Raw genomic sequence first — 13,509 nt, 5'->3', positions numbered from 1 at the left:
GAATGGATGTCAGTTTAATGTGGCAAAATGTAAGGTTATGCATTTTGGGGTGAAAAGATTGGCGGCAGTTTACTGCATTGGTGGAACCGTGCTCCAGGAAATTGATGAGGCACGAGATTTAGGAGTGTTGGTAGATAAGGAATTGAAATTTAGGGGACACATTGCAAAAGTGGCCAAATCAGCTCATCAAATCACTTGGTTGCTGAAGAATACGTTGACAAGCAGAGACAAGCAGGTTATTGTTCCTCTGTATCGAGCCTTGATAAGACCCCATCTAGACTACTGTGCTCAGATTTGGTCACCTAGGTTTCTTCTTGATGGGGAGGAGGTGGAGAGGATCCAGAGGCGAGTGACCAAGATGATAGCAGGTCTGTGGAATGAACCGTATGAGAACAGGTTGAGGATTTGTGGGTTGCAAAAATTGGTTGATAGGCGGAGGAGGGGAGATATGATTGAGACATTCAAATTACTGAAGGGTTTCTATAAAATTAATTCAGAAGATATTTTTGAGAACAGGGCTGGTTGTGGGAGGACTAGGGGACATCCATGGAAACTGGGCAAAAGTGTGGTTAGTAAAGGTGTTAGAGCTGGGTTCTTTACTTTTAGAGTAGTGAATGAGTGGAATGCGCTCCCTGAGTCTGTGGTGGATGCTGTGACAGTGAATGAGTTTAAGGCGAGGTATGATAGATACTGTATGAATGTCAAATAGTTGTGATGAATATGATTTGGGGCCTCTCTCGATGAGTCTAATGACTCCCTGGAGTTGCCCGTAATAATAGTAATAGTAATGTATTCAGAGAGAGAGAGATGTGATAGGTACTGGGTATGAGTGATTGTAGGGATCCTCTCTCATGAGTCTTTGGTCTTTTTTGGAGGAACTATTATAATTGTAATATGCTCTTTGAAAAGAACTTATATGATTTTTAAAATATTTCAGAAATGATTTACATTTTCTTTCTTTTTTTTTTCCCCTTAGTTAAGAGATGAAGAGCAGAAGAGAATATTTTTCTCCACAATACAGTCAGTAGCTCACCCTGATACACCTTATGCAGAACTCCTAAGCTGCCTTTAGTATAGGATGCGGTAAAATAGGATATCATCTTTTTTTTTCATATGATTCATCATCCATCATACTGTATAGTACTGGAAGTGGGGTATCGACAAACAGAAGTACAAATACTATGAATATGTTGTCTGCAGTGTACACAGTTATTAAAAAAACATGCCATAATTCTCAGGCTCTAGTTTACTCCATCATATCAAAAATTGTACAGGTAGCTGTATAAAGAAAATATAGTTCAGCCCAGAGATTGGCCTTATTGTAGAATCAGTTCTTTTAAAAAAAAAAAAGTGATAATGAGCAGTATCTTGGCTACTCTGAACCTGTTCTGTTTACTAAATGTAGGTATTGTATATGAAGATAAAATATAATCATAATTTTCATACATAAATTTTTTAAAAGTATTTATGGTTTTATGGAATTTAAGTTTACATTTGTGTAAATTGTCTTGGTAAATATGTACATAATATTTGTGGTAAAGTGAGAATGTATAATCATGAAAAGTAGTGAGTACTTTTAAACTGTGATAATGGAGATTTTATTAATCTGAAATACTGTTGGTAAATACAGGGTGTTTCAAAGAGAATGTCCCGATTTGAAAATTGTATATCTCTGTTTTCATTATTAATTTTCATTATTTGTTAAAAATAAAGACGATATTATAGCACAGCCTATGATATATTATATCATGGGCTGTGCTATAAGATCGTCTTTATTTTTAACAAATAATAAAAATTAATAATGAAAACAGAGATATACAATTTTCAAATCGGGACATTCTCTTTGAAACACCCTGTATAATTATACAGCTTGACTTACGATACAAAATTCTACATTAAATACAAATTTTGGTTTATTATTATTTCACTTATTTTTTGAAGTGTTATTCAAATACAACAAAATATATTCCAACTTCTGCTAAAAGCAGCAAGTTTGTGTAATACTTTATTTATGTGTGAAATGATCATAACAGAAATTAATTTGTTTTTGGACACAGTTACGTTAATGATTACAACTTAAATTACTGTGTATATTAATGTACTATAATAACTTTTAAAAAGAAAACTGCATTCTCATAATGAAATGATTGCTTAATTATTTCCTTCATTGTGTCCAAATTTAAACTTTCTCTGCAAGATACAGTTCCTAAAACTGATGTAATATACTATTCTTTTAAGCTAGTATTTCTGACATTTTCACTGTTGTACATATATATATATATATATATATTTTTTTTTTTTTTTTTTTGTACATCTACAGTTGCACTTACTCAGTATTCTATTTTTAATTATGTGAAATTGAAATAAACAAATATTAAATTTTATGAGATCTGCTAAACTGCCTAAAAATGAAAATTAAAGAATATTTTACAGTTAATTTCAATTAAGATTTCTCTTTATACAAAAATATATATTCTGAAATACAATAACTTCCATATGAACTTGTGACATTGATTTTTCATTGGATCCTTAGCAGCCCTTATGGTTAGCAAGGGTGTGTTGGGACTAGCTTTTCTCTTGGTGAGGGCTTCCTCAGTGAAAGTGCTGGTTGCATTATCCTATCTCCAAACAAGCTTAAGGAAAGATATGATAAAGTGATATGTGGATTGAGTAGGCATCTCCCAATGAGCCTTTAGACTTCTTGAAAGTACTTTTATTGATAATAATCACTTAAAAAACAAACAAAATAATAATAAGGATATGTAACCACCACTGATATCTGACTTTCCTTGGTGCCGGATTGGAGAGGAGGTACAGGAATAACCTGATGAGAGGATGATGAGTTTGATGTTCGGATAATAGATAAAAATGGAATAATGGACATAATGTTTTCAGATTTAAGTCAGAATTCAGAAAACATCAGATGTCTTATAACACACTACTACCAAATAACTTTATTTTTAAAACATTAATTTCTGTCTCCATTGATTTATGATAAGTAGAGCATGTCAGCAATACAAGTTACTTAATGATTTATTGCCATCCTTTATGTATTCTGTGTATAGCATTAAATTAATGAAACATGAACTTATTATTGAACTACAATCCAAACAAAATATTTCTAAGGAATATTTGTGAGGATGCAGCACATTTTTAAATTTATGAAAGATTACTAAATGGAGACATACGAAATAATTCAATCATCATTGATATGCTTTTAAAATTCCGTGTACGGAAGTATTACTATGGAACATTTCTAAGTGACATAGTAAAAGAAAAAAATAATACTGTAGTCTGACAGCAATAGGTTCAATAGCCCAGTACTGTAACTTGGCTTCTTAGAAACCTAATTAATCTGATATGTTGGTTAATCATATCTACATAGTATTCTATCTGTAAATTGCATATACACTCATACCCCGACTTACGCGAATCCGGAGTTACATGGTTTCTTATATGTACGTATTCCCGTCCCGCTTCGCGCCTCACCACTAGTCATATCTTTCAGGCGCCGGCAGCATTTGCCAGTGTCGCACATGCTATGAACAAGCACTGACATGTTCCATGCAGTCTCCATTCATACACGATTTTTATAGTCTACAAACCTTGCGATTGTTTGATGTTATGTTCTCGATAAAAATTTTATCACATAAAAATAATAATGTCATCCAAAAGAAGCAAGTCTGATTCTTCTACTGCTAGCAAGAAAAGAAAAACATTGACTTTGGAAACAAAACTCAACATTATTAAGGATTTTGAAGGCGGAATGAAAATTTGTGAGCTAGCAAAGAAGTTCAATCTACAGGAATCCACAGTAAGAACAATCATAAAAGAAAGGTTTACAGATTTTGGAGAACATAGATTCTAACAAGGAACGAATTGTAGCCACAAGGCAAGGATCATTAGCTTGCTGTGAAGAAATTTTGCGTGACAAGAAAAAGACATTATGCCGTCAGACCAATCTATTAGATTTTATGAGACCATCGACATCGAAATAACTTTCTTTTTTTTATGTACGAAAAACTACAATTATGATTATATTTCTTAAAAAATATAGGTGTTTTTGTAAACCTTTGGTCCAAATTAACTAATATTTTGTATGTTTGTATATATAAATTACATGCAAAATTATACCCCGAGTTACGCGAATTCGACTTACGCGCTTTTTGTTGGTCCCACCTACCGTGTAACTTCGGGGTTTTACTGTATTCTCTAGGCCAGTTTGTCTTTTGTCACCTCCATACGAGACTGGCTAACTCACTTTCATTTGAAAAGCCCTTATATAGGTTCATCCTAGATGGGATTTGAATCCAGGTCATTCCAACAAACAGCATGATTATTATTGACTGAGTTACAGACATCCTGAAAAAATGAATTATATAGGACAAGGAGATATGAAACTTATAAAGTTTGAACTTTCAACATTCTGATGTAATATTGCAAAAAAATACTAGAATAAAGCATACAAATAAACTAAAATGTTAGTCATATATATTGTTTTTTTTTCTTATCTTTTAATTTCACATTATCTATTTTTTGATTGTTTCTATTTGATAGATATTTATCCAACTCCATTGTCACTTGATTTTAAAAAAAAAAAAAAATAAGCAAATTACTAAGGCAAGGCCCACCCTTCACAAAACCATGTTGTCTCTTATAGAGTATCATATTCCAATCCACAGTCCTGAATTCTGTGGTTTGCTCTAATGGACCTTAACCATCACTTCTAGATGCTAAATTGGTCTATGGTTTGCTACTCCTGTCTTGGAGTCACCTTTATGCAATGGGACTATTTTGCCTCCTTCCACTAATTGGCACCTTCCCAGTACTGTACGTCTGCAGATGCGAGACACTTCTGCACATGTCAGAAGAAGGAGAATCCATTCTGATAATAGGGTAATCAATCCGTCTTGTGGGATGAGTTGTTTATTATTACACATCGGAAAATTAACTTTTCCTTTATGAACATTGTAGTTTTTAAAGTGGTAACTATTTTGCTTGTATAACAGTTGGAAAATTTTATGTATAAAACGTGATTTTACATATTGGTGACCAGTTCATATCCTTTATTTCTTTCCCCCCTTTAGCATGAATTGACTATTCTTAATACATTGCTAACCCTGATTCTATGAACTGTGGGCATACAATACTGAGGCTTAATTTAAACAGCTTGGTCAGATGAGCTGATAATTCCCTTGAACATTCTCATAATATGCTGGCTGATATGCTGTCTATTCCCATGACTGTGTTTGTATCGAGGTTCTGCAATATTTTAAGCACCTCCATTTCTTCAACTTCTATTCTCCTGTCAGTCAGTGTCACATCTGCCATTGCAATATCACCATCTAAATGGTACAACCCTGCAAAATGCTCACTCAGTAATTCATCTATTTGGTTTAGTTCTGTTACCTCCCTAGATCAGCACTTTTTAAAGTTATTCTTCCATAGTCATTTCTCCTTTTACTTGCCACATAATAAAATAACTCTTTAGGATTTCTTTTGGCCTCATCAGCTAGCTTTCTTTCATAATTAGCTTTGGCCTTAATTACCATAGCGGTCACCTTTCTTGCCTTGGCATGATGATCACCTTTTTTTGTGTGTAACTCTTTAATGAAGTTATTCATCCGCCTAACTCCTACCTGATTTATCCTTCTAACTTTAGGTATACATTCTGATATTGCTTTCTTCAAACACCCCTTGACCACCCCTCCCATGCACCGCCAACATTTTTCCCTTCCAAATGCTTATGCTCTGCTGAAGCTGACTCCTGAGCTTGTCATAATCACCTGCTTTGTAATTCCACATATATCCCTTCTTGATAGAGGATTTTGCATGTCTGGCAATCTCCCAGGTCAAGACTGCATGATCAATTTCTCCTAGTGGAGACAGCATTGCTAGATTGGTTAGTCTTAAGTTTTTCTAATAGTGATCAGATCTAGCACTCTTGAACCTCATGTCCTCTCCATTACATGTCGCCTTAAGTAATTATCTCTCAGCAGCTGTATAAATTCCATTTTCTTCCCTGCCTGTGACCATCCCTCCTGCCAGTCTATGTACTCTTAGTTGAAATCCCCCATAATAATTACTTGACCTGTACTCATGATACTAATTTGATACTGTGTTTGTATCGAGAATTGCAGAACCTCGATACAAACACAGTATCACTATCATGATACTGTGTTTGTATCGAGGTTCTGCAATATTTTAAGCACCTCCATTTCTTCAACTTCTATTCTCCTGTCAGTCAGTGTCACATCTGCCATTGCAATATCACCATCTAAATGGTACAACCCTGCAAAATGCTCACTCAGTAATTCATCTATTTGGTTTAGTTCTGTTACCTCCCTAGATCAGCACTTTTTAAAGTTATTCTTCCATAGTCATTTCTCCTTTTACTTGCCACATAATAAAATAACTCTTTAGGATTTCTTTTGGCCTCATCAGCTAGCTTTCTTTCATAATTAGCTTTGGCCTTAATTACCATAGCGGTCACCTTTCTTGCCTTGGCATGATGATCACCTTTTTTTGTGTGTAACTCTTTAATGAAGTTATTCATCCGCCTAACTCCTACCTGATTTATCCTTCTAACTTTAGGTATACATTCTGATATTGCTTTCTTCAAACACCCCTTGACCACCCCTCCCATGCACCGCCAACATTTTTCCCTTCCAAATGCTTATGCTCTGCTGAAGCTGACTCCTGAGCTTGTCATAATCACCTGCTTTGTAATTCCACATATATCCCTTCTTGATAGAGGATTTTGCATGTCTGGCAATCTCCCAGGTCAAGACTGCATGATCAATTTCTCCTAGTGGAGACAGCATTGCTAGATTGGTTAGTCTTAAGTTTTTCTAATAGTGATCAGATCTAGCACTCTTGAACCTCATGTCCTCTCCATTACATGTCGCCTTAAGTAATTATCTCTCAGCAGCTGTATAAATTCCATTTTCTTCCCTGCCTGTGACCATCCCTCCTGCCAGTCTATGTACTCTTAGTTGAAATCCCCCATAATAATTACTTGACCTGTACTCATGATACTAATTTGCAAGTGCATGCCATCTACATTCTCCCATATACCCCCTGGATTATAGGAGCAGCCAATTACATATTTTGTCCTGTTAACCTCTATCTCATGCCAGATAGCCTCAAATGAACTGTCCTCTGAATCCCTGTCCCCCTGATGTACTTCTATTCTTTTTGGCTTTAATTCCTCTACTATCATTAGCAAAACCCCACCCCTGTCCTGTTCCTTCCATCCTCTCTGAAGACACTATTTACATTGCATTCTGTTCCTATGACCATATTATCCTTGATCAACCAAGTCTCACTAATGCCTATTTCTTTTGGCCAAGCTGTGCTAACCAATGCCAAAAACTTTCCAACCTTTGAAAACTTCTGGCATACATAAACTGCAATACCCCTTAATCCCACAACCTCATTTACACCTTGTGTTACTTAGACCACTAAAGTTAATAATATATGGGACAGAAATTCTAGAAACTTCTTCTTGAGGAGAATTAAGATAATGGCTATAATTATTAATTATTTTATCGATTGTTTTTGCATTGTAACTATTGGAGATAAAATTAGCTCTGATAATCGGCAGTTCATTATCTCAACCTAGAGTTTACAGAATCCCTTGTTCTTATTTATGGCCTGTGTTATTATGGATGGACTAGTCATTCTGTTCAGGTTCCTCATCTTGAGGAACATCAGTATATTTTACTTCAAGATTCCAATAAAGTCTGGTTTAGCTAGCTATTCCTTGTCTACTAATATTGAAGTTCTAGACAAAAATTATTTTCTTCTGAAAAGTTTATGTAAGAAAAGCTGTGAAGCACACATTCATAATCCTAACCTTGACAAAAATGACTGCCTTAAACCTTCTCAATTTTGGGAAGTTATCCTAAATAATACTTCTCACTCATGTGTGTCATAAAAAGGTAATTAATCAATTAATTAAATTTTATTCCTTGAATTCTAATAATGTAAATGGAGTTCTCCTCCTGCAGTCGATAGCACATATAACGTCACACTCTCACAATTTAATTGTTGTTCTTTTTTGTGTTTATCTCTTTTCTGCAAAAATAAATAATAAATTAATATAAGTGGCATTCATATTTATTTATTGTTATTCTAATAACTTGATGTTGTACCTAAGCAAATTTGCAAAACATGACTTCCCTTTAACAGAGCTATGCTGACAATCACAGAGAATACTACTGTTATCATTTCTGTATCCTAGTTCTCACTATCTTCTCCAATGCCTTAACCACAACAAGATATACAGATTGGTCTATAATTTGTAACTGCAGTGTTGTGCTGTTTCAATACTCATTGAACATTGTATGCATAGATTATCCCCAATTTCCCAGAACATTCCCTTAAAAACATGTTTTATGTCACCAAATCCTGTTGCCTTGTTGACATCAGGCTTAGTTAATTCCTCATATAAGTCCTGCTCACTCACAAGTAAGTCATCCTACCCCCATTTCCGCTAGAGGAAATTTTTGGTGCATCATCAGTTTAGCTATCTTCACAGTTGGAATTCTGCAGAATTCATCAGTTCCAATAAATGAGATGACCACTGATATAAATTGATTCTCTCCTTAAATTGTGCTTGCAAGACATGTTTGTTTTTACCTTCCTAACACATAGTGGATATCATCATATATCATTGAAATAAGGAAATACTAGGTAGTATCATCTTTCAGAAGTACTTATATCTTAAAACAAATTAATGAAAGTTTAAGGGGGGGGGGTTAATACCTACAGAGACTATATAATGTTTATGCATTTCAACTATAAAAGAATAATAAATTATTTATTAGACAGTCATTTAAATATTCATGAACTAATCTGTTTTTTTCCCCAGTCATTTGTTTTTAATATTTTAGCAATTCTACCTAAATTGTTTTCTTTTAACATGATTATTAGTGTTATAATTTTAATTATAACACTTTTATTTTTATTATAATCAATTTTTAATAAAAATTATAACAAAAGTATAGTGTATATTCATTAAATTAATGAATTTAATAAATGGAGTAAAGAGCCTCCATAGTTCAGTTAGTAGCTAGTTTCATATGGAGGTGACAGGATTTTTCATTCACAAAAAAAAAAAAAAAAAAAAAGGGGGGGGGGGGGGGGCTGGCCAGATGTGAACACATGCAATTTACAGATATAGCAGATAATATGATAAGATAGCAAGTTTATAAGAAGCTGAATTCTTAGCCATGCAGGCCATTGAGCCTAACATGAAAGGAATGATGAGATAAATAGAGTACAGATTTGTAATTGCACTAGTGGCCATACTGAATTATTATTAATCAATGAAGATGTGGCTTCACTGATTAATGTGTTAATCAGTGAAGTTAACGTGTTAATCAATGGTAGTCATCAGCCACCTTAGTGTGGTTGTTGACTACCATTACAGACTATTGCTCAGAAAAGCCTCAGTTATATAATTAGTCATGATGACACCTTTTGCTTGGAAACTAGGCTTCATACCTATTATAGTATGAGACGAGCATTTATATAGGCTTTGCAACTGATAGGCATATTACACTCACCTTACATTGTTCGTGAAGTATCTTAATTGAAACAAACAGCTATTAGAGACACAAATATTGAAATATTGAAACCATTACTGTTCAACCTTTATGATATGGTTTTTGGATTGCAGTGAAATATTCACTTATTTGTGAATGATAATGCCGGGGTATGGAGGTTTTTAATAAGCTGGAAAGATTGAGGAATGAGTGAGGATTCCTGTTTAATGTAACAATGTAGGTATGAACTTCAGGATCAACACATGGAAGGCTGTGTATTTTGTTGGTGGAATTATACTGGAATGATGATTAACAGACATTTGAAGAATCTGGTGGTCAATGTTCTTCTCAATATTGCATAAGTGATGATTACTGCAATATTATTATTATTATTCAGGCCTCCATGGAGTCAAAAGAGTCATCGTGGGAGACCCTTCCTAAGAACATAAAGTCTGTCAAGATTCATTGAGGGGAGGTCCCCCTTAAGAAACACAAAGTCTATCATACCACTCCTTAAACTCATTGACCGTTCTCGCTCTCACCACTCCATCAGGCAATGCATTCCACGGTTCACCCACCCTCCACGCAAAGAAACCACTCCTTACCCTCTTGCTCACAGTTTCCTTTCGTAACTTCCAGGGCCTCTTGTCATCACTCCTTCCCGCTGTTCAACCAAGCGAAAGAACTCCCCAGTGTCAACCCTGTAACCACCTCTCAACAGTTCAACAGTTTAAAAGTCTCAATCATATCACCTCTCCTCTTCTATCCACCAAACTCTGCAGTCCACATTCCCTCAGCCGATCCTCATAACTATCCTTGTACAGTCCTGAAACCATCTTTGTCATCCGTCTTTGTATCCTTTCCACAATTAATTTATCCCCTTCAAATCCTGGGGTCCAAATCTGAGAACAATAGTCTAAGTGTGGTCTGAGAATGTTTGGGATTGACCAACAGAGAAAAAGGTGTACTGATATACAGTACACCTTTAATATAATGTTTAATGTATAATGCTTTGATCTGATCACATACAAACTACTGCATTCAGATAAGGACTCCAGAAGTTGCTGTGTGATTGCAAACATGTAATCTGCAAGCATGGTAAACAGAAGGATGTGATATGATTAAGACATTTAAGCTGTATTTACCAGATGGATATGGGGAAAAGTTTTCAAATGGTAGAACATAGGGGAAGGGACATGGACACTGAACAATCCCTGGAGGTTGTGCAAGGGAGTGGCAAGTACAAGAGTGAAAAATAGTTTATGCTAGGCAGGTGCAGGATATGGATTGCCTGAGAGGGCAAGAGTGCAGACAGTGAATGAGTTCAAAAATTATTATTATTAACATTAAGCCTTCATAGTCAAAAGACTCATTACATGAAATGCTCACCACACACACAAGATCATCAAACCATGCTTTAAACTGAATTGCCATTTCTGTACTAACCACACTCTCAGGCAACACATCTAATCCACCAGCTACTTTCTGTGTAAACAAACTGCTCTTCACTCCCTTATACAAACTGCTGCTCACATCCTTCTTATACTGCTTCCAGGAATGGCCTCTTGTTCTTCAACTCCATTCTGTGAAAAATCTCTACATTAATCTAGTAACCATCTTATGTGGTAGCCTCATCATCTAATATGTTGCAATCATATCCATCCACTCCTCCTATCCACAAAGCTCTGCAAATGGTATTCTTTCAGTCTGTCTCCATAACCAACATTCAGAGACCTGACACTGCTTGTTCTCTGGAACCTCTTCAAGATATACTCATCCACTTGAAAATCAGGCAACCACATCTACACACACAGTAGATTTGATCCCATCCTTTCCTACCAAATTTCATAAATTTACACTTTGCAACATCAAGTTGTTATCACTACTCATGCAGTTTTTCAGATACTTCTCCTGTAAAACGACAATATCTGTTCTACTCCTCATAGTTCTCCTGAACTGTGTATCATCTACTAACAGCTCCATATTTCCAGTTAAGCCTTTCCTAACATCACTAATGTATAAGTTAAACAATAACACTCCCAAAACAGACTTCTGCAGCACACAACTAGTGACTTGACTCTTTTGTGATACCACTCCCTTCCCCCATACACAACTTGCTGAGACCTATTTGACATTCTACATATCCACCTTACTAATCTAGTATACAATCTCAAACATTTCAGTTTAGTTACCAACTTGTGATGTTGGTAACTAAACTGAGGTTTTTTGATAGTTACCAACTATCAAAAAACCTCTGCAAAGTCTAAATATATTACTATTATTATTAGTAGTAGTATTGCACAGGTATCTCCATGGAGTCCTAGGACTCCTTGTGGGAGGCCCAAGCTATCAACACAATATTTATCATACCTCTCCTTGAAACCATTAACAGACAAAGCACTCGCAACTGACTGAGGCAACCCATTCCATTCATTCACCACTCTCCAAGCAAACAACTTAGTCCTCACACCCTTGCTAACTACACTTTATCCAACTTCCAGAGATGACCTCTTGTTCTGTTCTCTCAGCCAAGTGCTGAAACATTTCCCCTGCATTGATCCTATAAAATCCTTTAAGTAATTTGAATGTTTCTAACATACCCTCCCCCTTTTTTTTTTTTTTGCCTATCAACCAACTTTTGCAATCCATAAACCTTGATCACTAGCCTCTTGATCCTCTCCACCACTTCCTCATCCCAAGAAACCCAGGTGACTAGACCTCAGCACAGTAATCCAGATATGGTTGTATCAAGGGTTTATAAAGAGGAATGATAACTCTCTTATCTCTGCATGTTAGTATGTTCTTCAATAACCAAGTAATCCTGTGAGATACCCTGGCTACTTTAGCAATATGCCCTCTAAACTTCAACTCTCTATCTACTACTTCCCCCAAATCCCTGGCTTCATCAATTTCCTTGAGTGCAGTTCCCTCAGTGTATAACTTTACACTTTTCCACATCAAATCAACATCCATTATGTTTTGCCCATACTGTCAGTCTATTCAAATTGTCCTGCAAACTCTCTATATTACCTTGATTAACTATTACCCTACCCAACTTTGCATCATCAGCAAACAACTGAATATCTCCCTTAAAATTATTTCCTTTATCATTTATGTACAAATTAAACAGTAGTAATCCAAGCAAAGAGCCCTGCAGCTACCCTTTTATACATATTACCAGTTTCCTATCCATCCCCATTTCTTGCAGATTGCATAACAGAGTTTCATGTGGTATCCTTCAAATGCCTTTGCAAAATCCAGCAGTATCATCATGTAGCTATTTCTTTTATCCAACTCAATTGTCATTCTATTATAAAATGTTAGTAAATTACTAAGGCATGACCGACCCTTCAAAAGCCATGCTGCCCCTCATAAAGTATTATATTCTTATCCATCCATTCCTGAATTCTCTTTTAGACCAACTTTTCCAGTTCCTTTAACGTCTCCAATCCTGACTTAAATCCTCCTTTAAACAAAGGAATTATTTTGCCATCGTTCCAGTCTCTTGGGACATTGCCAGAGCTGAAACTGAACAGCCTAGTCAAAGTCATTGCAAGTTTCCCAGTAGATTCTCTTAAAATTCAAGCAATAATCCCATCAAAGCCTACAGCTGTATTTGCATTCAGATTCTGCAATATCCTATGTACCTTCAATTCATCAACCTCTGTTCTCAGATTAGTCTCCATCACATCTCCCATATTCATATCCTTGCAAAATAGTCACTCAGTAGGTTAACAATTTCATCTACCTCTTTTACCTACCATCTGCACTCATTAACGTTATCCTTTCTTAGTCATTCTTCCTCATATTTGCCATGTAACAAAAGAAATCTTTGGGATTTCCTCTCACCTGTTTGGCTAATTTCTCTTCATTATCCAGTATATCATTCTATATGAATCTCCCTTGTCCAATGCATTTGTCACCTTGTTGTAATACATAAGTAATTGCTGAAACAAAA

At 35.5% G+C, this 13,509-nt stretch overlaps 1 protein-coding gene across 1 annotated transcript in view; it reads left to right on the top strand.

Annotated features, from left to right (window-relative positions):
• Nucleotides 1-1,648, top strand: part of htt (huntingtin) — a 1,164,033-nt gene extending 1,162,385 nt beyond the window's left edge. Inside the window, exon 58 of the mRNA XM_090393484.1 lies at nt 977-1,648. Within this exon, the coding sequence (XP_090249610.1) occupies nt 977-1,072 (96 nt within the window). The 3' untranslated portion in view covers nt 1,073-1,648. The remainder of the gene's footprint in view (nt 1-976) is intronic.
• The last annotated feature ends 11,861 nt before the right edge of the window (nt 1,649-13,509 follow it).

The sequence above is a fragment of the Typopeltis vanoorti genome, chromosome 5, assembly GCF_054136105.1.
Source record: "Typopeltis vanoorti isolate ZY-2024b chromosome 5, IOZ_Tvanoo_1.0, whole genome shotgun sequence".
Taxonomy (NCBI): domain Eukaryota; kingdom Metazoa; phylum Arthropoda; class Arachnida; order Uropygi; family Thelyphonidae; genus Typopeltis; species Typopeltis vanoorti.
Note: the sequence above shows the minus strand (reverse complement) of the source record. Positions and strands in the feature narration are given on the sequence as shown.